At 45.1% G+C, this 27,982-nt stretch overlaps 1 protein-coding gene across 1 annotated transcript; it reads right to left on the reverse strand.

Annotated features, from left to right (window-relative positions):
• Positions 1–554: 554 nt before the first annotated feature.
• On the reverse strand, positions 555–27,975 carry LOC144933537 (choline/ethanolamine transporter flvcr2a-like). The gene is made up of 10 exons (XM_078858423.1): positions 26,599–27,975; positions 16,950–17,091; positions 13,462–13,605; positions 10,118–10,185; positions 7,015–7,118; positions 6,324–6,434; positions 4,886–4,991; positions 3,692–3,803; positions 2,602–2,663; positions 555–1,861 (listed from the first exon to the last, which is right to left on the reverse strand). The coding sequence occupies exons 1-10, from the start codon at positions 27,523–27,525 to the stop codon at positions 1,775–1,777; spliced, it is 1,863 nt and encodes a 620-aa protein (XP_078714549.1). The 5' UTR covers positions 27,526–27,975; the 3' UTR covers positions 555–1,774.
• Positions 27,976–27,982: the final 7 nt, after the last annotated feature.

The following is a 27,982-nucleotide window of genomic DNA, read 5'->3' on the forward strand; positions in this document are numbered from 1 at the left end:
TTCATCAGATTCCTCCAGTATAAATATTCTAATTCTGATTCGATTCTGCACTTAAAAATGGGACATTCAGCGTACTCTATGCATCATTCTGGTTGACGTTAGGACTTAGGAAAAGTCCCATCGCAGGTCAGAGGTGTGGGACCTGAGAGAATGCTTGTTGGTGGAATGAGGAGTGAAACACGCTCTCTAGCGATGAGTGCCAATTCTGGAGGAGGCCAGCGGAGTAGCAATGCAAAGATCGCAGGAGGAGAAGCAATTGTCTGAGTGGGGTTCAGTGGTGTAGATTGCAAGTGTGCAGGCAGTGCAACTGCACTTGGGCCCAATGGGCACAGGCACTGGGCTACAAAGGAGGGGAAATTTAATATGGGCACCCATTTAATCCCGTGAACCAGGGCCCATGCCAACTACTCTAAATTACTGCTGGAATCTAAAACATTCCAAGCCAACAGAGAGCTTTGAGCGTTTGGATGGAAACTCTAGCCTGTATAGAAGAAACAATGAAGTCCTTAGAGTCACACGTCAACACGATGCCACCAATCGGCACAATAAGATAATTGCTTTTATTATTATATTGCTACTGGCACAAAATCATTCTTTAATAACCACACACAGCGGTACAGCTTGGGAGTAAAGTAAATGACGTAAAATTCATAACCAAAGAAACATCAAGTATTCTAAGCACATATTAACGAACTGTCTACATTACATAATCTAGCAGACGATGCATATATTTTTATATAGCAGAGTAGATCGTTGATTGCATACATTGTAAACATTGCGTATATGTTTTAAATTGTTCCGCTTAATGACAGCGCTCAGGTTTCAACGACAATTAATAAATCATTAAGCTTGTACACTCACTCCTTTCTCACGCTCACCGCACCTCACAGGCATTAGTTACAAAAAAGCACAGAAATACATATGAAGGTCAAAACAATGGAGAACGTATACGCAATTAAGGCAAGGGCTTTACATTCAGCGACATTACATGTAAAAATCGTGCAAATATTACCCACACACGCAGTCGATGTATACGAAATAATCAAGTGCATTGGTCTGCATTTTTTACATTCTTTTTTTTTCACCCCCTGCAACCAGTTTGGTTTCGTTAACATTGCATCCAGTGTCTACGTTTGAGAATATACATTTTTTTGAGGAATGTATTTAAATGGTTAAAATTCAATCTCCTCATGCTGTCGGATTCTACGTTGAAAGAGACGCACACAATTAAGATAGTGCATTCGTCACCGTACTCAATAGCCCCTTGCTTTCACGTCTTGTCCTTTCGGTACTTTTATACCAAACACGGTCGCTCGCTCGCTCAACATTGCTCGAGGCTTTGCAGTCGGGACTCTCGTCGCGTGAAAGCGTTTCGTCCAGAGCCGAGTGTCAGCCACGCGTGTCCCGGGTCAGCGACCCAGAAAACCACTTTCAGACCCAGCACAGCACCGTCCAATATTCCTCACGCTATTGCTGTGGCTTTGGTCGTGTGCCACCTCCCGGTCTATCAGTGGCCTAGAAAACAATCTGTGAGTAAATTAAAAGCCCTCTGTTTTATCTCAAGAATCAAAATCTCATCTCGGTACACATGCCGCCCCCACGTGGTGCGATTGAGGCCAACGTTTGCAGGATCTCTCTTAGCGCGTTCTTGTTGCTCCCTCTGTCTGCAGTTTAGGGAACTCGTTATGGGGAGGCAGGCATGCGTTGCGTCTTAAGGCTCCAGCGACGCACGCGGGCGGCCACTCTTCCTTCGGCTGCCCCGGCCTCTGCCCGCTCACGCAAGGCTCTCGCGGACGGTGGGTGGCTGGTAGGTGGCACACACGCCATTGGGCTCCATCTCAGTCAGGGCCTGCTTCAGCGGCTGAAGGGGGGGGCAGGAGGAGGAGGGCATTTTGGTAAATGGGAAATTGTACTTTAGAGCTGGACACGATTTGGCACCTCGATAATATAAAACAGGAAAGGTGCCGCCCGGAAGATTCTTGGTCACGCCACTTCTGCCAGCGTGGCCTCCAATGGAGACAGCGGCAGAGGCCCTTTGGCCTATAATCCCATCCTGGCCAGACATCTTGGAAGACGCAAGGGCACCCACAAATATTTTTAGAGAAACTCGTACGTTGCTTCAACTGCCCCGCCAGGAGATCGAATCGGCGGCCTCTGGATTGCAAGTCCAGTGTAAAAACCATTATATCATGGCAGTATCCTGCCTGATAATAAGTGAACAAAATTTCACAAGCAATGATAGGGTGGCGTGGGAGTGCAGTAATTTTCGACTCGTCCTATATCATTTATCCCATCAGTGGCGAGTGACAACTGAACCGCTCTCGAGCGTGGTGAACAGTGGTCAAACAACCCGCATGAAGGAGGCCTTCATCCAGCAGTGGATTGACAAAGGGCAAAAATAAAGTGTTAGAATGCATAAATAATCATTAAAAGAACCGTATGTACCACTCTTAACATTATAAGCCATCCAAAATGTGTTACAAAAATTAATTTGAGATTCAATGTAACTTGAAGCAGCGCTTCCTGCTGTGTCCTGTGACAATCCTTTGTCACGTCCCTGTTGAGAGCAGAGGGCGTTATCTGTGGAGGTGGTGGACTCACCTCAACCCCCTGTATCCCAGCAAGACTGGCTTTCTGCCGTCGCAGGTCAGACTTGATGAACACTGCAAGGCAACACACGTATACAAACGTCACCTGGAATCTCGGCCCATGAGCTCAAGCACATGTACATGTGTAATAACAGCCATAGAGGGTTCTCGTGGGGATTGGCTTGCCGGTCCTGCTTGTAGCCAATAAGGGTTGAGATAGGGACCATGGCCCAGGCGTGATCACGACATGTCATCAGGAGTGATTGGCCTAGCCATTCGGGGCCCCAGCTAATGGGGAGCCGGATGAGAGGCGTGGTCCCGGGATTGACAGGGAACCATCGAGAATGGTCGAAGCTGTCCATGAACGATTGGCTGGGGGGACCACGTGACGAAGGTATTAAGAGAGAGTGAGGGAGAACGATCGGGAGCAGACTGGAAACTGACAAGAGCAGGGTCACGCGCGGACGGGGGCTCTGGGTGCCACGTGCGCGGTGGGGACTTAGTGCGAAGTCTGTCCTCTCTCCGTTGTCTGCCAGCAACGGAGAGTGATTGAGTAAAGTGTATTGTGGAGTGGAAATAAAAGGACTGATTCCGAAGCCGTCTCAAGAAGGATTATTACACATGAATGCCATTCATGTACATTAATGGCACTCGAAATATCAGGCCATGACCACACACATGTGCACAAACCTTACTCATAATCTCAGCCCAAGAACAAAGACAAAGATCCCCCTTATAGCCACACAGGCTGTTGGGGCAAGTTTTGTTGGTGAGCACCTGTAAATAAAGTAGTTAGGCTGGCACTACGCTCGGCTGCCTTTGTCTCCCCAGTGCTAATGCTTACACACCATGTAATCATTCAAGGCCGAGTCGATCTAGGGGAGGCCCTGGACAGCTATTCATTACTGATATTGGTCTTAAGCAGGAACTGAACTGGGTTCACCGGCTTTGTAGCAGTGCACTAATCATTACACCCCGCTCCCCACCGAGATGAACACACAAAGACATCTACACCAACGTAACTTACAATCAGCCCGAGAACACGCATGCTTTACACAGACCCTCCCTGTAATTTCATCCAGATCCCGCAAACTGGCACGCACCGGTCATAATGGTGCCAATCAGCAGGAAGGTGCACAGGAAGATATTCCCAGCCTTGGGGGAGAATTCGGTCACCAGCCTGCCCTGCACAATCGTGAAGATGATCCCAAACACCTGCCAGGGTGGACGGTGATAGAATAACATCGAGGTTGGAACCGGTTCATATTCGTCGCAGCACAACAGTGAGTGACACTTGGGTAACATGCGCATGTACAGCCTGTGTTTGCCAGTCCAATGCTGGATGAGGGCCTTCCCATGCGTCGCAGGGTTTTTTGAGGGATTGACTATTTTTTACGAAGCCTATGTGTTGAACTATACTTTACCATGATCATCAGTGTGGGTTGGTGAAGTTTGGGGAGCAGAACAATAGTAGAGTTTGTCGAGTTTGCTGCAACTGCCCGCTACTGGTCACACCACCTACTACACCTGTTTCTTTACTTAATGGCGGTAATCAATCCAAGCATTGTCGAGCCTCAATCCTGCTTGGCTTCCGAGATCTGACGGGATCGAGCAAATTCCGAGTGATTTAGTCCTATAGTTTAACACGAAGAAGGTAATTTTAACAGAGCTCGCACAATGCTACTGTGTGCTCTGCACTCGTAGGCACGCAGTCTCGTCAACAGGTCCCTAAGTTTCTGTTGGACTTCTTTCGCACCGCACGTAGCCAACCGTGCTAAATCGGAGGTGCCTTGAGGCTATCGACTGCAAGAATGTGCCATCGGCAACGCCGTGTGCACACGTGAATGTCCTGTACTTATATTTTAAAGCAGTCTTATTGTTTTTAATTATTTATACACACGATGCTATGCACAGAGGTTTTGTACATAGGGCTTGCCCACATCTCGGAACTTTTGAGAGACGGGGGAAAGACAACAAACTAAACAGAAGAAGCAATTCTACAGGAATTAGCTTTCAATCTCGATTTAAAAGTGCATAGCCTCCAGTGGCTTCCTAATATCGGAAGGGAGAGCGTTCCAGACGGCCGCAGAAGCGTACCTAAAAGTGTGCGATGGAGTGACCGTCATTGAAGTACCGCGTTAATTTAATTAACTTGTTTGAAGTTGAACATTCGGTGGACCCATTCCCGCGCTGCGGCACCCACCCTTTTCGTAACGGTGGAAATATTTCACACGACGACACCCTCCCTCTCTCCCTCATCTCGTCTCCCTTCACACGGCCCGACTTCCCATCTGTACCTGGGCCGACACGTTGAGCAGCCCGGACGAGGTGCCCTCTGACTCCGGGTACGTGAGCTCGGCAGCAAACTCAAACCCCACGGGCAGGTACCCCGCGCAGAAGAAACTTTTGTGGAGGGGGGGTGGGGGAGGTGGGGGGGATGTCATTGGTACAGAGGGAGTGAGGGATGAGTCACACGGGCTGCGGTCTTTCTCTCAACACGGAGCCACCGCAATGTACAGGCAAAGTCCACGTTTCTTTCCTGCACAGTTACTTGCGTGTGACGTAATAGTGAGATACAGTCGTGAATACAGAGAAACGATCGTTATCCACCGCCGCTATTATCATCATGATACGTCACCCCTGCTCGATTCGTGGAGACTCCTAATATCTGCTTTTTATCGTCGGTTAGAGAAGTTGCGTGTGGCTCGGGCTAAGTTTTTTTGTGTGTTTAGTTTGTTGTCATTCCCCCGCACATTCAATCAGTATGGTTGGCTACATATGGTGCTAAATAAGTTCAACATACATCCATTTATTCATTTAACACGTAGGCTTTCGGATTTTGGGTTCCATCGCGTAAATATAAATGTGACCGTGAAATCTGCCACCACCCGGAAATTAGAAAGGTTTGTCACAAAACGTGCCTATTAGTGACTAGTTCAGCACACCGGTGTGTTGGAAAGGTAAACCCACAACATTTATCGATAGGTAAGCGGTGCACCTGGAATCGGTCATCCACAGGTGCAAAATGTATCCCACTATCCACGAGTTTTCACGAATGAGAGAAGTTGTGCAAAAGTGGTGGAAAATTCACCCAATGGGCAGCGGTTATATTATCCGCGGGTAACCGCGAGCGGACATTCTGTGTGTGAAGCTCTTTTTCACAAATAAACACGGACAGGAAGGTTTTGCCAACAGCATCCTCACATTAATGCAGGTAAAAGAGGAGTTTCACCATCTAGGGAATTTTGAAAAAAAACAAGCCTGGTTTTTAGACTAATTTGTCACGCAAATATAGACTTTAAACACTAAGACTGGAATCTAAACTCTCACACACAAAGACAAAGTATAGCCATTAACTCACTATTGGGGCAAGTACTGTTAGCGAGCAGCACCTATGAAAGCCGACAGCACACAGGGGGGTGGGTGGCCACAGCACCACACCTGACCGCCTTTGTCTCCCTAGTGGCGATGTTTACACACTGCACCAGGCACTCATTTGAGGCTGAGTCGACCTAGCGGAGGCCCAGGACCAGTTCACACAATCGTCACTCGTGGTGGCCTTGAGCGAGAACCAAACTCAGGTGGCCGGGTTTGAAGCGCAGCGGGCTAACCGCTACACTACCGCTCCCCCCACACACACCCACAAGAAACTCACAGAACACAGTCACACACACATGCAAACAAGCGCAAGTGCTCGCACTCGCTCGCAATACGAAGACTCACACTGGCTCTTACCCGAGGGCCCCACCAGTGATGAAAACCACCCAGATGTAGCCGAGATCCAGCGTGAATGTGAAAATGACCATGGTGACAAACGAAAGGCTGTACACCAGCAGGGTCGTCTGCCTGCCCGCACAACGAAAAGCCAAAACAGCAACACTCTGCTTAGGCAGTGCAAATGGTAACACTAGCGAGCAAGCGAAGTTAAGAACATCGACATGGCTAATGTTTACATTTTTGTAAAACATTAATTGGTGTTAAATAAATTCGGAACACATGGCAACAAGCTGAAACGCATGCGTAGAAGCACGGAAGAGATGCGTATTTGGAATTACACTGAGAGAGACAGGAAGAGAAGTACATGGATTGGAGAACAGATGCACGATAGCGAGATCATATTGATTTCCGAACACAGCGAGTGGTCGAGCATAATGATGGAGTGGCAGCCAAAGGGGTAAAAACACGCCGAGAGGACCTGCCCTGTGGAGATGGAGCGAAGAAATCAGGTCACGTGTGGATGCCAGTTATATATCGTCACATCGCCGGACTGCGAGATACAGCGACAGCTTGGGATGGCCTTCATCCAGCTCTAAATTGACTCGTGATGGCACAAGCAGCACGGGAAATATATAGAGCACGTATCTCGACATCGTGTAGGAGCGTATGCGTGCCGACGAACGTGTGCACGGGGAGTGCAGACGCGTACTTGTAGGTCTTGGTGCGGTCAAGCCAGACGCCGCACGCCACCGAACCCACCATGCCGAGCACGACGATGGTGAGGCCAATACGCCCGGCGTTAATCTCCTCGCCCTGCCACACGGGTGCGCACACAACGCAGCCCAAGATAAAGAGAAAGCAGCTGTACTCAAGTGGGATGACACGGAGAAACATTGCCTCCCACTGTGGAACTACTGCAGACTCTGTCTGTGATACATAGCGTCTTCGTGATAGTCTTGGCCTGAATGCTAAATGCACCAAGTTGTCCACAACAGAGTTTTTTTGGGTTAGATCGCATAAATATGTGTCGTTAAACCCACCACCATCCGACAGTAATTTAGTAAGATTTGTCACGTAAACAAAAGATGCCAATTAGTTACTAGTTTGTTGGAGAGTAAATACACAAAAGTACAATTCGAGTACGACTTTTGCTGTTAATTACAACCAGTCTCATCAGGCGACAGCCATAATTGTGGAGAACTTCTCCTAGTTCAGCATTAAACAGCGGGGGTAAATGGGGGTTAACGTAGTCATATGACTTACAATGGTTACTTATTATTAGTTTCATTATCAACAGCTAATCAGCATACATTACGTACATGCATAATGTATGTACATTATGTATTTACATTATGTTAATCGACGTATAGTAATGTGTGCAGGCATGTAATTAAACAATATATTACTTAGAGCAGGCCATCAGGGCCAGCAAGGCCTTCTCTGTTGGCCTAGAAATTGTCAGAATCAGAAAATTATATTTTTATATTTTCATTAATGCTATATGTATTCTACAAAGTTCGTTCCCATCAGTCCATTGACGTTATTTCATTGCTACTCTCTCCCTCAGTTCCACTGCTTCCAGTGCAGCTCATAAATTAGAGCTTTTATCCTATCAGATTTTCCATCTGTGCCGTCTCCGCCTCTCCAGATGAAAAATCTACCCTGAGGCCTTCAAAATACCGAGTGAATCCCCTCTGCTGTTGAAGCAAATGGGGACGATGTTGTTGATTGTCATATTCTTTAACCAATCAGATTTCGAGTTTGCCACGTTGGGCGTATTCTTTGACACGCCGGAGCCTTCTAGCTGGCCTAGCAGCCTACGTTAGGCCTTGTTCGTGTGGCGTGATCGGAGAGCCAGTTAGCTAACTGAAGTAAAACTAGCTAGCACGTAACGTAGCATCATCTAAGATTTATTTAAACTTTCTTTCGTGACGTTTAGATTTTTAGATGTAATACTTTAGATGTTTTTTTTCTGTGGGGAAGCCTGTTGAATCCTGATTATGTTATCTGTGTTTTTACGGCATTTTTGCTTGCTTGGTGGTCGTATGAGTAAATGTGACTGGTTGTTGCGAGTTTGTTCTTGTTTCTTTGGTAATGACATTGATTTGGGTTATGCAATGTCTATTTGTGATGCAGCATCCTGTCATATTGTGTGATAGTGGTACATCCTTGATGGTTTCAGTCACCATGTATTCATGTCTCTGCAATTAGTGTATTGTAACTCTCATAGGTGTTGAGCCTCGTGATTTAATTGCGGGAGGATAGCAGTGAAGGCCTAGGTGTAAAATACACAGCCCACCACTGATATTACTTGATAATACGCTTCCACGCAGCACTAAGCCTGTAGCTATCAGCTCTTAGCAGAGGTGGGACAAAGTCATTGTTATGCAAGTCCAAGTCGAGTCGCAAGTCATCAAATTCATGACTCGAGTCTGACTCGAGTCCAAGTCACATGACTCGAGTCCACACCTCTGGCTCTTAGTACTAAGTTGTTATGATTATACCCAGCACGGGCACATCTGTGTCTTCCCCCAACAGTAGTTCTGCACAACTGAAGCGACTGCACCACATGCATTACTGTTGGGAGGGGAGCGGTGACGCAGTGGTTCGAGCTCTGTGCTACGAACCCCGCAACCCGACCCGAGTTCGGTCACGGCTGACACCTGCGGAAAGTGACATTCAAACCGGTCCGAGGCATTCACCCCCACCCCCCACTTCAACCCGCACTGACCAGTGTGGTGAAGTACGGTCAAACCATTCCCATTACGGACACAGGGTTGGGGGTGGACAACATCCAGACGGTGGATTGAGCAAGAGTTGCAAAGTATGATTGGTTGACGGGATCGTAGTGCGGTTCATCACTCGCTGATCCGCAAGCACACCTGGGTATTATCCAAGAGAGTTATGCTCATAAAACTAGTTGGGGTGGGAGGAAATATTCACAGATAAGCCTGCTTATGCAATACATGGCAGCTGAACAAATTGATTATAAAAAGTCAGCATTTTAGTGAATGAACAAACAGCAGCAGTCATAAAACCAAGGTAGGTTATCTTCTTGGTTCTTTCGGTAAAGTCACGTAGAAGGGAAGTAATAAAATAATAAAAATCAAACATAATCAAATAATTCTCACGACGTTTCGGCCACAACGAAAGCAGCCGTCCTCAGGTGAAGACCAGGTCTGTCAGCGTCAGACAGACCTGGTCTTCACCTGAGGACGGCTGCTTACGTTGTGTCCGAAACGTCGTGAGAATTATTTTATTATGTTTTATTTTTATTATTTTATTACTTCCCTTCTACGTGACTTTACCGAAAGAACCAAGAAGATGAATCCCTGCAGTCACGAACGCTTTAAATCGAAATTCAAGGTAGGTTAATGAAATAACTAAAACTGTGAAGAAATATTAGTGGGGCTTGCGCAGGACACATCAATGCCAGAAGAGGACGACAGTCAATGGGGAATGGAACACATCTGGTCGAACGGACATCCACCGAGGAGATGGAGTGAAGAAACTCGTCTCACGTGCAGGAGTTCGTTATTACACGGCAGGATCGTGAGAGGTGGCAGTGCGGTTGGGTCAGGGAGGCCTTCATCCACAGCACTAGATTTGAACACGGCTTACGGTTTAAAAACACGTAGGCTTTCACGACCAACAGTTGGGTGGAGGACGGTTTATGACATGCACATTTTCACGCAGTGCGATCCGACCCAAATAAAGGCAATTACAAATCGTGGCCGATGACCATTTTCGACGGGCAGCAACAAACAGGCAGCGTTAGTAGGGCGAGCCCAGCGGTAGGCGGCGAGCCTCACCGGGTAGTGCTCGATCAGCATCTGATTGAGGAGAGTGGAGATGGCGTAGAAGACGCCGGTGATGATCCCTGCGTGGACAGAGGCGCGCAGGGCGGGGGGGGCGCGGTGAGACTCAGATTGTTTCTAGTTTCGCGTCCACGATGAACAGGCAGCGGTTAGGGCTGGAGGGATCGGGCAGGTGACGCAAAGTGCATTTTGCCGCCTCAAAAGCACTGCACGTTACAGCGATTAGAATTAAGCTGAGAACACCAAAAAGATTGTTAATCGGCACAACAAAAACTGTTGGTCATGCGAAACGTTTCAAAATAACACAGTATTTGTAGTTGTATACTGTATATATGTTTAACATCGGTGGCGTGAGATTTCTTCAACGGTCGACGTGGGTGCTCCCCTCTTCACGAACCCCACAGTGACCAGCGTGGTGAAGTATGGTTAAACAACGCCCCCTCATGACCGACATGGCAAGGAAGGCGTTCATTGAGCAGTGGACTGAAAAAGGGCCGTACATAATTACAGTCTTGTCATTTTCTATGCATACATATATATATGCCTCCTCTCCTTAATGCACTTGCATTGAGACACTTATGCAAGTCAAAAAATGTCATTCGAAATGTATTGCCATGACCGTACAGTTATCTAGGTTTGTGTCTAACGAACACGAAGGAACATGACGAGTCATGATGAGATCAGCAATGGCTTTCCCAGGCCCATGCTTCATGTGAATGCGTGCGCATTTAATTAAAGCCATTCCATTAATGGAGCCTTAGAAGGACACACATGCATCTCTCTTTCTCTCCACACAATCTACCTGCACATTTTAACACTTGCACTTTGGAATCCTCTTGTATGATTTTATTAAACAGGTTCTCACTATGTTTCCAGGCACGCTAAGCCAACATAAGCCTCGATGGAAACAATTTCACAACAACTTGTTGCGCTTCTTACATGAACGCACGGTTAGTGCCAACAATTGCACACGCTACATGATAAGGAGCACATTACATAAGTAGGAGAAATGGTGAAAAGGCAGCCCTGCATTATTTTGCTTGGTCACGGCACTGCTGGCATAAGGGCCTCCAGAAACTCGAGAGATTACGCACAATTTATGCCACCACACACGATTTTCCTAAAAAATAACTTTGGTGCACCTATTTATACTGCTGAAGGGATTTAAGAAGCTTGTACCATTGTCGCCACTGCCATGCAGGGAGATCAAACCATAGCGACCTTCAGATTCCAAGTCGAGTTTGGGCACCACCACAAGTTTCCAACAACACACAAAAAATAGTGTAAAAAAAACCATCCTCTGTGCATTACACAAAAACCCATCAGAGTTTCCTGAAGGTGTGCAGTGGCCTTCGCATCTTAGATGACCATCAATTTTTTTTTATGTGACCGACTGACAACAGTAGCAGAGTATCATCACCTCTACCTCACTGTTGCAAAGTCTGCCGCTGGGAACTGTGGATTTCTCTCAACATTTACATATTTGATCATTGCACCATGCCAGCATCCCATGCAAGTTCTCAAAATGTGAATGTTTAAACGTGTATTATTATCATTACTACTACAGCTTTTAGCCTCACAATCGTTTGATTAAAATCATGGAAGCAAAATGCTTGATTTGCTGATGACTGTCTATTCAATACACGTGCCACTCTTTGAGATGCAATCACATTTATCCCCCCCCTGTATAAATCCTCATCGTATTATATTCCTGTGACTGTTGTAGTGCCCCTTATGTTCTTCAATGCCGCCTGCCCGCTACGCCTTATTATTTCAGCTCAGTAGTTGCTGGATTTAATAACTATGGACATTACAAAAGAATTAGGGCCCCAGAAACTTAATGCTCATAATCCCCAACGTTCTGGCATGCTTATTAACTTGGCTCTCCCAAATGCATGTATCGTCTCAAGAACTCCATACAGGTTTTTAAGCAACGCCAATGTAGGACAAAAAAAGTAGTCTTTTCATTTTCTACATTATATTCCAACTGTGCTTTTGGCATCTTGCCATCACGGAACCGCACACAAGCAGTGTACTACGTGTGACAGAGAATGGCCAATGATCTCACAGGTCTTCTGAACGGTCCTTCAAGTGGCCCTTTTACTCTTTGCATCGTAGGCGGCGCACTTTTCCACATGGCCCACTCACTACGAGATTGTTGCATGACAATAAAATCTATAAACAGTTGATCATCGATTATCTGGTGCGCGATTATTCTGCTTCCAACATTATCTGGCTGTCCCGGGCCGATCCGGCAAAACCGGCAAAACTGCTCCAAAGGCTGTAACCAGTCCAGCGATCCTCAAACACATGGTTGTGTTAGAACAAGAGCATAGAAGGACGTACATCACCCAATCCAGAGTCTTCGAAATTAGAGTGTTAAGTACAGAACAGTAAATACAACAACTTTTTACAGTACAATATTTATTCGTCTATTGGTATGTTTATTTATGCCAATTTAATGTAATGAACACATTCTAAACACTAAAATCAACAAATACAACAACACCTACATAACATTATGCCAGAATGTGCAGATATAAGCTATTTTAAATAATGATGTGATTATCCAGCATTTTTGAAAATCCGATGCCCCCTTCCTTCTCAAGCTGCCGGATAATCGATGATCTACTGTATATCTTTAAGATTTTCAGCACTTGATTTGAGAAAAATCAAGTGCAAGACCAAACTTAATGTGTTTTTTTGTGTGCAGGCAGCTACACTTGTGAACCGGTTTTAATATCATGGACGTCTGCCTAGATTCGAACCCAGGGTGTCTCAGCGTTGCCAAATTCGTTTTAAAAGCGAGTCATTATGGGCAGCGGGCCATAATTTCACCTCTCCTTTGAATGTTCTCGACATGCCAATCAGAAATTTCCACAAATGTTTTTGTCCCTCTCCTATTGAACACACCGTCCTGTTGTACCTACCAGCGTTTTTGTTACAAAATAAAAACACTACAAAAAAACAGGCAGTAATTCTAAGCAGACAGTATGCAGTGTATTGTGTTGAATGATGCTATCGCTGTGGTGGTTTGCGATGGATTTGCCACGGTAACAAATCATCTCTCGTCCACCCCCCTGCCGCTACAGGATTTGGTGACTTGGGCAGGCCTGCATCCAGCAGTGGATTGACCATGGCTGAAGATGATGATGACTTTGGCTACTAAGCACCTCCAGCCTATCAGTGACATGGAAACCCAACGACTGCATTCGCAGCTTGTGCTACATGGCTGTCAGACTTATTTTCATGTTGTGCTGCGCATTGTTCGGCATGATGTCTGACGTTTCGCTCCACATGCCAAATTACAGAAACTAAGCCGTGATCGTGATGCTTACCATAGGTGATGGCGAGAAGCACAAAGCTGCGATTGTACATGAGGCGCTTCAAGGAGCCCAAGTAGGAGTACTCATGCTCGGGAGGGTTGTACCATAGCAGTGCCTGTGCTGGACTCGGAGGTAGTGAAGGTTTTTCCCGGAACACTGTGCAGACAGCAGACCGCGCGCACACACATACACATCAACGCACCTCCGATGAGCACGGTTGGATATGTACGGTGTGAAAGAATTTCAACATACACACAACGCACTTACCGATGCACGCGCAGCGAGTTTGCTGCCGAGCCAAATGCGACATGAAAATGAGATGCGATTAGAGGCGGGCAGGTGGCGCAGAGGTCAGAGTGGAAAGAGCTGCCATCACGGAGGATCCGTGGGTTCGAATTCTGGTTTCAGCCACCTATCAATAAACCGGTCTCTGTCCCGAACAACAATGACTGCACAAAGCAAGAATCACTCTGCCCTGAATATGGATACATTCCAGCAATGGCAATAGTAAAACTGGTTTTGACATTTATACAAAATCTTGACTTAAAGCTTTCGTGACTGCAGGAATTAATATTCTTTGGGTCTTTCGGTAAAGTCACGTAGATAGGTTCAAAGAAAATAACAAAAATAACAAAAAACTACGACGTTTCGATGGCAACAAAAGCGGTCGACGTTTCTTTCCCCCTGGATTTTATAGTAAAAGTTGGAGGTACATCTTATAATCCACTAAGTTTGTACACGACCAGATTCATATGTTATCGACAATGGGCACGAATTTGGAGTTAGTCGTGTACGCATGCTATAATAGTCTCAAGAATGTAGTGCTTGCTTGGCTTTGTGACGTAGAATCTACATAGAGCAGGACCGGTCTAACAGGGTAACCGAGTTTTTTGGGCAGCGTCACTCACGCCACTCAATAGTCTCAAAAAACAACCTCCTGTGTAGCAGCCGGCTTTGTTTATACTAATCATTTCATCTCCAGTCACATGACTCACAATGCACACATTTTTCACATGCAGATTGTTAACATAATTGTATGTCATGTTTAAAGTTAACCAAGGTAATGGCCGTTTTACAACTGATGAACACGTGGACGGAAAATGTATTGGAAGGTCGATTAAATGAGCCATGAAGACTTGAATTTAAAAAAATACATGAAATGCAAGCAGTGATGGGTTGGGAAAAACAAGTTCATTGCAGTTAAATCAACTAGTTTAGATTTAAATTTCGATTTAAAGCTTTCGTGACTGCAAGGATTCATTTTCTTGGTTCTTTCGGTAAAGTCACGTAGAATGGAAATAATAAAATAATAATAATAAAACATAATAAAATAATTCTCACGACGTTTCGGCTGCTTGCGTTGTGGCCGAAACGTGAGAATTATTTTATTATGTTTTATTTTTATTATTTTATTATTTCCATTCTACGTGACTTTACTGAAAGAACCAAGAAAATAGTTTAGATTTTCCAGATGTTCCAGTTTAGCTCGTACGGTTAATAATAAAACTAGCTTAGAGCTTTTTCTCAAACTGCTGCTGACTGAAGAGCTCCCCATGCCGTGCCAGTCATGGCTGCTGTTTGACCATACTTCACCATGCTAGTCCCTGCCGGTTGGCGAAGGGGAGGCGGAGGCGAAGAACGCGGCAATACCGATTGAGATTTCACTTGCTACTGATGTAAGTCATGACTGGAAATCAAGCTCAGCTCGATAGGTTCATCAGGCAGTGCGGTGACCACTGTTACCACTCCCCCACCCCCCACCCATCAATATGTTTATACGTGCATGGTACAGATATCAGAGTTGCTTGGAAAAGGTATTCAACATGAAATAAAACATCTGGCATATGGCACCAAATGTACAATTCGGTATTGATTAACATCAATCAAATTGTCAAAATATTTCGATATGATATTTAAAAGCAAGAGCTTATGTGAAGAACGTACATTTACGTAAATATATTATTTATTTGTGTACAAAGTGCACTTGCGGAGAATACAATTTAGGCACATGGTGTATAACCAACGCCCTTCTTTTACAATTATACCAACCTCGCTAAATGTATTTTGGGTTATTATTCAAGGACAGTGGAGTGGTGACACAATCATTATCAAGTGCGCCCTGAACCAGATTTCAGTTCCCAGTCACTGATCCTATAACCCGAGTGATCAGTGATATCTGGTATGGTTCTGAGCCTGCCCCACCCTCTCAATGACCCCTTCACCAATCCACACGGACGAAATGTGGTAGAGTATGGTCAAACAGCTCTCGTGGCCTACAAGGCGGAGAGGCCTTCATCCAGCAGTGATTCGACAAATGGATGTAAATGTTTAACGTTTAATAAAGAACACTGTGGATGACATTCATAGTGTTCCATTTACCAAGCCTGGAGGCAAAGGACGCTGTGGGTATATCAAGATGAACTTATAGAAGAAGTGAATAATGAAATTGTATGAAACACGGCAGCTGGAATTTAGTGTTCATCGTAGTCGTCGCAGCAAGAGAAGGTGACGGGACGTAACGTGTGATTTAGGAATGGGCAACTATGATGTACCTGCTGTAGAGCAAGGTGTTTGTAAAAGGAAGTGCAGTAAGTAGGTTACTGGCCTATGATGTAGGAAGTGTGGGTATTCTCTGCTCGCAAGTTTGGGATTTATATTTCTCCATGCCCACAAGTATTTATTTTCTTATTTTACCATGTAAGGCCTACGGAGCTATAGTTTTTTTTTCAGAAGTGACCTGGTCACAAATCATAGCTCAACGAAGTGGCTTATCAAGTGGACATTTATAGCAGCCAAATACTCTAATCGCATGTTTCTAAATGTGGAGGGATAAAACCGGAGGACCCGGAGAAAAATCCATTCGGCCACGGGGAGAACATTCAAACTCCATATATACAGGCGGCAGGGTCGAGATCGAACCTACAACCTCCTGTATACCAGGAGAGGAAGTTAACATCTCGTCATCGGGGCGCCCTTTCGCCATCATGTTAAAATGTTCATTAAAATAAAATGTTTAACCACTCACAGTAGCCCCTTGCTGAAAATGTCACTTGATACTTGTGTCATTGTCAGCACAAATTATCAATATTATACATTTTAGGTATTTGGTTCAACTCCGTTCGAAACGCACATCTGAAAACTCACAATTGAGAATGCAAAAATTGTTATAAAAGGACGTTTTCGAATTTCTCACATTTAATAAGAATTGTTCATAACCGTCTGATGTTAACACATGAATGTCTGTAATGCACTTGAATGTTCAAAGCCTCTTTTGACTTTCATTCTTTAAATTATTTGTAGCGGCTTTCACCAAATGCATTTGTTCAAAATGGGGGGGGGGGGCGACGGCGACGTTTTTGTTTGTTTGCTATTTAAAATTTGCTGAACACAGTGCTCAACCAAGGGTAAGTTAACACAGATGACTGCAGCGAAGTGTGTGTGTGTGAGCGGCCAGTGGGGGCGGGGGGTGGAGTTGGTGGGTGGACGCCGCCAGTCCTCACACAGGGTGACGAGCAGGAACACCGCGGTGGAAACGGCCGCCGCTCCGTAGAACATGCAGCTGATGTTGTAGCTGAGCTCGGAGACCTCCTCCGAGTAAGGAACAATCAGGGGCGGCAGAAGAAATCCCAGTGCGATCCCCACCTACCACCGCACACGCAACCACGCCAAGACAACGACAATCCCTTGTCAGCTTAGCGTTAGAACATTTGCCGCAGGTTCTGTTATTAACGAGGCTGGCAACGACACGTGAAGTGACGCAGCCTGGCAACAGCGCCCGGCTGCGCATGCCCTCCCAGCGGTGATGCTGACACGTTGGCAGACGAAGCACTGGCTCTTCGGACTGTCATCTGGGGAGAAGATATGGAACATGTTCCGATGCTAATTTAAACTGGTATTGCGCATAAAGATGAGTAATTTTAGCTGGGCTTCAGATAATAGCTTAATGTGCTATGCACTGTTCCGCCACTCCTCACACACAATGTTGATGACGATGTGTATTAAGAGCAAAGCAATACCTGAACACATTAAACCACTTAAAATCACATTCCACACTTTAATATATTTGAATGAAAACCATTCCCACCACACAAAGCCACTTCATATTACAGCTCCAGTAAACTAAACTCAACTTTTTATTTTACCAAGCAAGGTCCACTGAGCTATTAAGCTCTTTTTTCAATGGTCTTACTTAACTTGACTCCTCTGTTTGTCGTGGTCGAATCTTGTAATCAAAATGTAGTCTACTTCCCGTTGTCAAATCACTTCCAAATTTTGCACACGCACTCAGATCCTGTGACAATGCATGCCTCTATCAAAATCGGCATCAATTAATCAATTAATTTGCTACTTTAAAGCAATTAACATTTTGTATGGACGCCTTATTATTTATATATATGTATTTGTGTAGGTAAAAAACGCTGTGGTCCCTAAACTCTCGAATCGCCTGCTCCGTGTGAACCAGTTACGGAAGTAATCAATTAATTCAAGTAAGCGTTGATGTGGGAGCAGTCACCGCACCATTGACGTACTTCTCGACCGTGAGATAAACGAAGTTGTTAATAAAACCGTTGTTTAAAAAAAACGTTAAGGAGTTTATTTAGAAGTAATATGGACACTAAACCACACGCTTGCTGACTATTTCACACAGCCACTGACACTTGTGGAACACGTACTGTTGACTCTAAACTGGAATCAACCCATGCAAAACAGTGATAAACGGTTTTAGGCAGTGTAAGGCAACGCGGTTATTTGAATGAACCCACTGGATGTATTGGATATCAACTGCGGATTCCGACAATAGTAACATCGCATTGGTTTGCCTACGTTTATACAAACGCAGATTAAATGAAAAGTAACATCTTTGTATGTATGTTGAACTTATTTTGCACCGTACATAGCCAACTGTGCTAATCAAGCGTGGGGGAAGGATAACAAACTAAACACAAACACCAGTTGTAAAGAAATTAGTTTTCAATCTAGATTTTAAAGTGGATAGCTTCAGTGGCTTCCTAATATCGGAAGGAAGAGCATTCCAGATGGCCGCAGAAGCGCACCTAAAAGCGCGCCATGTAGTGACCGTCTTTGTTCGATGGTTATCCAAAAGCAGCTGCGAGGATGATCTTTATTAAATGACTGCACTTAAGAGACCCAGGAGGTCAAAACTAATCCAGTTTGCCTGCTGAAACTAATTCTGCCGTTAAACATCGGTCCATGAGCCAATCGGCTGATGGACCCGAAATTTGTTAAATTTTTCTGAAAAGAAATGGGCTTGTCACATATTCATTTATTAACATTATAGATGACTCGTCAAACACAGTTAGTTGAGATGCTATACATTTACTTTCACATGTTAAACTCACTGAACCTGAAAATCCTAAAGGGTCAAGTAGCTTAAACATTAAAGTTTGTGCGTTCACACAGAAAAACAAGAGGTCAAAATGTCTCTGCTCAATGGAACAAGACGTCACGTTCATCTGCATCGGCCGCTCGGAGACAGCAGTGGGAATTTCCTATTCCTATTGTCTGTGCGCGGAATAAACACTAACCACTTCTCGCCAAAAACATACGTACAGCCCTTTGTCAATTTACGGTTGGATAAAATCCACTCCACGCTACGTCAGTCAAGGGGATTATTTGACCATATTTCACAACACTAGCCAGTGCAGGCCGGTGAAGGGAGGCCCAGGCCTGTTTCAAATACAGCTTAACACTGATGTTGGCCACAGCCAGCAATCAAACTCAGGTCGCCTGGTTAATAGCAGTGCGCTAACCACTGTGCTGCTGCTGCTCCCCCTTTCCTCCCAATAATTAATGAATAAAATGTGTTACACATGCACAGATTGATCGAAACAAGGACATTCAGAGGCGTGGGAGAATAAATGCAATAACATTCTTAAGATTCTTATAGAGGTGATTATGCCGATGGGTGGTACAGTGCAAGTGGAGGAGGGAGTACGTTCTAGACAACTTGAGCTGTGACAGGGTCTCTATGAGAGTCGATGGGCATTAGTCTATGGAGGGACCGAATTGCTAAGAACCAGAGCTGTGAAAAAATTAACCCGTAAAAACAAAGTTTTTCACTATAAATCCTTTATATGCGTGGCGGCTAGATTCCTCTCGTCCTCTGGCTTGAGATGGCTGCCACCTATGGGTCAGATGATTGCCTGCCACCATTAAGCAATTGGTAATTACATATTTTAAAAAAATTCCTAAAAAGTGTAAAATGTTGGAATTTTTTTTTCACGAAAAGAAATTGTCACGCACAACGAGTCTATGTGCAAAATGTCAGCTCGATTGGATCACGGGAAGTGGGTTAAAAAACGACCGAAAGATTTGCACGGTCGTAAGCACGCAAGCAAGCAAGCAAGTGAACTTAATATAAAGGATTTAAAAAGAAGCGACGTTTGTCTAGTCTGGTTTGAGAGGCTCAGGGCTTGACAAGGAGGAGGAGGGGGCCACTTGAGACCAATCGAAGGTTGCAAGGTGGAACTTACGATGAGACGGCAGAAGCCAAGCAGGCGGGTTGACTCAGAAGGTGTTTTTCAACAGAAAATATAACTTATATCCACCCTGGAGGAATTATGGGCTGAGTCAACCACTTGACCGAAATTCAACTGAGAGCGGAGTGGTCTGCGAGTACCGCAGTGCAAGAAACTCCCTTTAGATGCTGCACTTTAAACAATCTCTTTCACCCTCCGACGTGTTTTCGGGTTATACCATGTGTTGTTAGGCATGGTGTCTGACGTTTTGCTGCACACGCTGAGAGCTTTTTCAGGAACGGACTGCGAAACAACACGCGGTACAACCTGAAAACAACCGGAGCGGTACAGCACAGCACAACGATGAAAAACGCACACAAAGTACGATCTCCTTTACTTGGAAAGCAGTGAATTGTTGCAAAGCAAACACACGTTCCGTAAACGAGGGAGCCCTGTTTAATCTTATCTAATGTGCCAAATGGCACTTCTGCACAACAAACAGTCCTGCCACTTCACTATTTAATCAAATCTAGTGTGTCCTGGCAACCAGCACTTAAATCTACAACACAGTCTGTGCCATGTGAGCTTTAGGTCACAAATCATGTTAGCAGAAAGACTCATGATCACGTTTGTGAAAGCAGTCGGGCTTTGTCAGTCCAACTTGAAATCGGATCTGCGTATATGAGGGTCATTTGCTGAAAGCCGAGTGAATGCAATGGTCACTGGAAATATTCACAACAGTGGATTAATTTAGAAGTTTTTTTTAACAATTATGCAACGTAAAAATGCCATCAGATGCCACGTAGCCATGAGCTCTCTCAACACTCAAGGGCTATTCATTGACAGAGTTGTGAGAAACGTGAAGTGAAATGCTTGTATAATGCAGTCGTAACAAGTTTATGTACGTATATACTGGATTGTACCAAAAGGCAACAATGAATGTGCTTTGGTGGAACAATGGTTGGCGTCCTGCAATACGAACCCAGCGGGTCCGAATCCCGGCCAGGGCCAAACTCAGTGACCAGTGATATCTGACCCAATCCTGCCCTCGTCCCTCCTACATCAATCCGCACTGACCAGCATGGTGAAGTACGCTAACAACAACAACAAAAAAGACCCCCATGGCCTACATGGTATGGGAAGGCCATCATCCACTGATGGATTGAGAATGGCTGGAATTTCTTATTTTACAGTATTTCATTCATTACAGTGAACAATTGTGGCTGTGTAGCTTGGGAAATGAGGCACAATCCCAATCCGTAAACGATAAGAAAACTCATTACAACAGAAACGATTATAGATTTAATGACACGCAAATGTGTGCAATATTGCATGTACAAAAGCTCTCAGCCTTATCCAGACTACCAGCTGAGAAGAACTGAACGAGTGTGGCTAGTTTGTAATTTCAACTACAAACGCAACATTTATGTGCGGTTTCTTGTCATATACGGATTTTGATGTATTGTTCTCTTAGGCAAGTGTGAATGGCGTCCAGTTAGTGTCAATATATGGGGCTCCAAGATGCATACGGTAGCAGTGAACATAGATGACAGTACAGAGTCAAAATCTGAATCTTTATTTATCCTGGAGGAATCCGATGAGCTATGAAGATCTATTTCTCACATGTCCAGTAGGGGCTGGTTAGAATGTTACAACAACAAATAATACAAAAATACCATCGGAGTTCAAAGTATAGGAGAGGTAAGCAAATCACGTCAAATAGATTAAGTATATTAGTTAAATTTGCATAAATACACAAATTGCCAAGCTTGGGCAAGGCAGCAAAACAACAGCAAAAACAGTCGCAGACCACACCAAGACAACACAGAGTCCCTCAAATAAATTGTAGATTAAAATTAAACTATTAATACATGGGTAAGGATGAAAGTTAAAATTCGATTTGTAAATGCAGTTGTATCCAGCACTAATCTTCTACTTGAGCATATTTTTTTCAAGGAAGATAATTAGCGATATTAACGGAGAAAACAAGGAACGAAATAGGGGGACGTCTCCACAAATCTGGCTGTCGCCTGATGAAACTAGTTTTAATTACTGGCAAAGCGTCGTAAACAGATTGTAAATGTTGTGGATTTTCTCTCCAACACGCCGGTGTGCTGTACTAGTAACGAATTGGCATGTTCTGTTTACGTGACAAACCTTACTAATTTGGCTGTCGGGTGGTGGCGGGTCTAAAGACACATTTATATTCACGCGATCGAACCCACAAACCTATATTATGGATGATATTGGTCGCGAAAACCTACTAGGTGTTAAACTGGAGAAAACAAGGTTGTTCCAAAACGTAGGGTGCTGAAACGGCAAACGCTTTGTCACCTAATCTTGGCCTTGGGATAGATACAAAGAAATTAAAAGGACGTCTTATGTTTATTGGGTTTGAGTTATGAGGGTGAAACCGGTCTATAGTTAGGTCTTCGTTTCACTGCTGCATGCTGGAATGACCGCAATTTTTAAAATCCTTGGGCTAGACTACGTAATCCATTGTGACCCAGGCCAAACATCAATAATAATGAATCGTTGCTAAACCCATGATTTAGATACAAATCATACGACAATCTGTACGTGACATTGAACAAAGCCGTGAAACCAATTGTTGGGATAATTGGCAGAGGATTTCAACTCTGTTACCTGCTCGTAAAAACAAGATATTGCTGCTGTTTAAAAGTCGCATGTTTATTTTGGGAGAGTGTTGTTTTCTTGGTTGCAGGTTTTAATATCAAAGGTGAACAACGACTCATAGTTACGGAGGTAGTTCAAAAAAGCAACGTAAAGTTAAGTTTATCTGATCACTATTATCCAGTATAATACGTAGGCTTTCACGACCAAAATTATGCGTAAGAGATTTTTTTGGGGTCTGATCCGTAAATATAAAAGCGTTGTTAAACTATTATCCAGGTTGGGCAAAGGGCCGTCCATAAATGACGTCACGCACCTGGGGGGGGGGGGGGTCAGACATTTGTGACGATGTGTGACGAGGGGGGGGGGGTTGAGAAATGTAACATATCAAAATGCGCAACTTTAATTAAATATAGACAACACGTTCTACTTAATTAAATAGACTTTTTAATAAATGTTTTCTCCTACAACATCAGAGTGCAGCGCCAAATTAAATACGCACTACAATGACAATAGTTTAAAGCGATGAGGCATGTTTTATTTTGGGGGGGGAGGAACAGAGCTTTGTGACGTCATATTTGAGGGGGGGGGGGGGTTCTGACTATTTGTGACGCCGTGTGACGAAGGGGGGGGGGGTAAAAAATCGTCAAAAATCGCGTGACGTCATTTATGGACGGCCCCAAAGACAATGAGTCCTTGGCTTGGGAGTTCTTTGACTTAGAAAAGGAATGCGTTCCAGCGTCCGACAAGTGACTTTTGAACCACAACTTTAAAACCTGTTGTCACACCATCAATCAAAACATTTCCAGCTCACGAGTGCATCAACACAAATGCTTGTACAGGTAAAGGGGCAGCCCTGTACTTACTTGCTCATGCCATTGTTGGTGGAAGGGCCCCCTCCACTAAAATTGTATTTTGGCCTCCTGGTCAGGTAACTTGGAAGCGGTGAGAGCACCTACACTTTACCCCACCACATGGGATCTGACAATTGACTGTACCCATTTACACTAAGTGGATGGGAGCAGATTAAACAAATGTTTCAACCGCCTCTCAGGGATATTGAAAAGGCGACGTCTCATATAATGATTCCGGCGTGTTAATCATTCACCATGGCAGCTTTGGAATGCGTACGCGGTTAGACGTCTTAAATGCCAGTAGGCAGGTGCATTACATCCCTTGGGAAATATCATTTTGTTAAACGGATGCTCTATTATGTCACATCCAAAGTTTGGCGAACTTAATGTGCTGATGTCTCCAACACCAGCAATGTTGACATGTTTCAATCATTCCTTCGAGATATAAGACTGGTTCTTTTTAAGTCAGTTTCACCTTAGTTTGGCAAATATGCAGCCCTGCATGTTTTTTGTCCACGACCATCCCTGGCAGAAGGGCTGTCAAATAATGTACCACTTTAAATAACTAACGCAGGGTTACTTTGAATCTCTAACATACCATCGCAAAGGCTTCTAAATTCCAAACTTTGCCCTAACCCATTGTTTACCTCCATATACTGTACAATACTTACACGGAACATAAATGGACACAAATGGTGTCAACAAGCCACAAAACGTTAAAATATGGCCAGAGTGAGTGAACACAGAAGTGGAATTGTCAGCTCTTTGCTATTACGGGTGATAAAATAAAACACGATTTCTTTCTGTCTGTGCGTCTCTATCAAATTAACATTCTTTGTTTTACACAACTGCCTATAAGCTTCCCAGACAAATGCTATCCTGCAGCATTTATTGAATCAAATTCTGGTTCGGATTCAATCGTATAAATATCAGCAGCAGTATTCGGGCTCATTAAACAAAATGCATCCTCACGATGGGGCCCTACCAGCAACCAGTGGGATCCAGCTAGAAGATGAAGATTTCGCTGTCACTAAGAACTTGTCAACCCAACAGTTACAAGTTCTCGTTTGTACAACTGGTCTGACCACAGACGACAAAAGCGGTCACGTGCCGTATTTGCTTTCCTAAATAAAATACTGCGAGATATTATTGATCCGATGCGCTAATATATATTTATTGGCAAGACCAATGGAGGTCTATTTATGTCACGGTATTTGTACATCACAAAGGGCTATAAATTATTAACAATACATGAGAGCTCCTCTTCCCCGCGACCCTATGACGTGAGACTGCTATCATCCGCGGGAACTGTAAGGTCCGTGAAAACTCCTGTTATCTGCGCCGCTTATCTTACGACGCCCAATTATTATCCACGGGGTTTTCGCGTCCTCCGTTGTGGAAACGGCTTCCTATTATCCACAATTGTTTTTTTTCTTCTTCACTAAAAAGAGGAGTCGCCACGGCAAAATGCGTCTCGTTATCCGCGTGACCCAAGCAGATAACTTTGCGGATAATAGAATCCACACAAAGTCAAACAACAACATTAGTATTATCTTTATTGAGGGGCCCTTTCCAGTCCACATATATCTGCTATTGTAGCTCCCTCAATTAGTCCATGCGCCCAGTCCAGGCATGTCACTTATCAATACCACCAGAGGTGACATCCCTTTTAATCAGGGTCAGATTAATGTTATTGTCGGCACTTTTGTTTCGAAGGACTTCAGTGATAACCTTCTGCAGTTTGTGCTGCTGTTGCTGCTGCCCATGTTACCCCGACCGCCGCTGTCACTCCGCTTGTTTTTAGCGTACTTTGTCCAGCCGTTGGACAGATGTCGTCACCGATACGATCATTATTTAGTCTGTGCCATAATTCGATGGGAGCGCGCTGTGTGTGTGCCGCAGATACGCAGATTTAATTTGAAATTATTGTTTAAAAAAAAGTAGCAAGCCTTAAAAATATTGCAAGCGAAAATTTCTTCCACTATTTTTTTTTACTATGATTATCATATCGGATGACGCAGTTTTAAAATAATTCATCGATAACAAATTCAGTATTCTGACGGGACAACCTCATGGCTTGTGCAATGTTGCTTTACTTTCGTTTAAGCTTAAAGACTTATTGAAGGTGTGTGATGCCTCACGGGTCGACTTGTTACCACTGTAAATAAATTGCAACGAGCAGCCACAAAAAAAATCATTATTCAAGAAGATAACTTGGTTAAATTTTTTAATCATACAAAGAACAATAGCAAAATGTGTTTTCGTTGGCCCTTTAGTTTTCGTAGACCCTAGGCACAGTGCTTACTCTCCCTATTGGATCATACGGCCCTGTCTTTGATGGTTCCAATCTTCTCTCTTTGGTTCTTTCGGTAATGTCACGTAGAAAGAAAATAAATTAAATAATATAGTACGACGTTTCGATTGCAACACAAGCAACCGTCATCAGGTAGAACTAAATTTGAGAGAGACACAAAACACAGATACGGAGACACACAGACAGACACAAGCAGAGAGAGACAACACAGAGACACACAGAGAGACACACAACATAGACTTATGTCTGTCTGTGTGTCTCCGTGCCTGTGTTTTGTCTCTCTCTCAAATTTTGTTCTACCTGATCGAAACGTTGTACTATATTATTTAATTTATTTTCTTTCTACGTGCCTTTACCGAAAGAACCAAAGAGTAATTCCTGCAGTCACGAAAGCTTCAAATCAAGTGTGGTTCCAATCTTGTTTTGTGGCCCACAACAGTGAATTATGTGATGACAATTTGAAATGATTGTCCTATCAAACGATTCAACCTCATTTAGAGCCGTATCAATAAATCCCATACCTGTCAACGCCTTGTCAGTGCCTACCGTATTACACTCCGTTCCCTTATAAATCTCAACGTTCGTCCTACAAAGTCCCATCACGAGGGAGAAACACACACAAATAGACAAACACAACGGGTTTTTGTGCCCGTATTGAAACGTCTGTACGCTGTAATGGACCTGAAAACTCAACTTCCCTGCACAAGCTCACGGCTAAACCCGTATGGTTCAACAGCCGTGACATAGGCATGACTCGAACATTTTTACCGTCTTGACCATAGCAGCGAATTCTGGCCCCACCACCACCACCACCACCACCCCACTCTGAACTCCGATTCGTCCACCAACTCGCCACTCGAACCCTCACCTGGTTCCCGAAGACGCCCAGAGCGCAGGCTGTGGACACCTCCTGAGGTCCGAACCACACGGCGGCCACTCGCGAGGGCATGCCGATGATGAACGCGTTGGAGATGGCGCACACGGTCTGGGCCAACACCGTGACCCCGAATCCCAGGCCATCGGGCCTCACGCTCGCCACCTTGAGCCACGCGCCCAGGGCGTCGAAAGCCGTGGCCAGCAGAGCCGTGGTGCGCAGTCCGTAGTGGTCGAGAAGCCAGGTGATGGGGAAGATGAGTGGGATGTAGGCGAGCATGTAGACCATGGACAGCCAGTCTACGGCGCCCGAATCGACCCCGTAGAAGCGCACGAAGATGTTGTTGATGATGCTGTACTCGATCCACTGGAAGGCGTTGGACAGCGAGTAGATACTGAAGATTGTCACGATGACCCATCGGCGGCAGTAGAGTCTGGTCTTGTTGGCGTTCAGCGGCGTGGAGCTGCTGGCTGCAGCTGGATCGGTGGTCGACGACGATGCCGCTGCTGCTGCTGCTGCCCGTTCGGATCCCCACACCAACTCCACGGGATCCTCGTCGTGAACTTCATCTCGACCAAGGAAGGACGCGCTGGAGGTCCTGCTCCTGCAAAGGTCAACAGCTGTTGACCCCACGGCTTGCTGCAGGTCCTCGTCCGCCCGCTGCTGCTGCTGCTTCTTCTCCTGGTCATGATGGGCATCAGGACCTTCGCCACCGTGGTGATCACCTGCGGGCAGCTCGAACATCTGTGTGGCGTGGTTGGCTGCCATGTGATTCTTCTCACCCACCACGTCCGATGTGATATCGTTCTCTTCCTCACTACCGCCGGCTACGACTCCCCCACGGTCAGCCGTCTCGCCGCTGCCGGCAGCCACGCCTCGCTCACCTGCCTCCCCGCCCGGGGATGGGATGGTCTCGGTCATATCACCGTCGAGTGAGATTCCAGGACTGCCACCCAGCAACAGAGCGACAAGAGGACGAGGAGGACGAGGAGGTAGAGGGGAGGCAAAGCGAGGCTCGTTTCCCGGTCTATAGGGGAGCTCTGTGCGAAGTCTCTGCTGCTACGCCGGGCATTGACGATGCCCCTGTCGCACCAGCACCACGCCTGCCTGCTCTCGATACGCGGTCCATCACTGCCGCACTCGTTCCTTCCTCCTCCTCCGACAAAACCTCGCGCTCACCTTCTGCCTTGTTCACGTCGTCAGCGTGCCAGCGCCGCACAACATTGCTTCTGTGACCACTCGATGGCCGGGCGACAGAATGTCCGTGCTCTCGATTTCCTGCTTTAAAGAGCACCTGCGCGTGGGTTGTTAGGTGTGTTAGGTGTGTGCGTGCGTGCGTTCAGGCTATTGTGTTGGTGCGTGTGTGTGCGTTTAATGC

Source organism: Lampetra fluviatilis, chromosome 7 (assembly GCF_964198595.1).
Source record: "Lampetra fluviatilis chromosome 7, kcLamFluv1.1, whole genome shotgun sequence".
NCBI lineage: Eukaryota > Metazoa > Chordata > Hyperoartia > Petromyzontiformes > Petromyzontidae > Lampetra > Lampetra fluviatilis.

Bases quoted from the DNA above. Each gene is read 5' to 3' on its own strand.
- LOC144933537 (XM_078858423.1), bottom strand. From the start codon at position 27,525: ATGACCGAGACCATCCCATCCCCGGGCGGGGAGGCAGGTGAGCGAGGC. The intron at 13,606-16,949 runs GTGAGGACTGGC...CTGTCTGCACAG, and splicing joins GTTCCTGCTCGTCACCCTGT to TGTTCCGGGAAAAACCTTCA. The intron at 7,119-10,117 runs GTGAGGCTCGCC...CCCGTGTGGCAG, and splicing joins TGCTGATCGAGCACTACCCG to GGCGAGGAGATTAACGCCGG.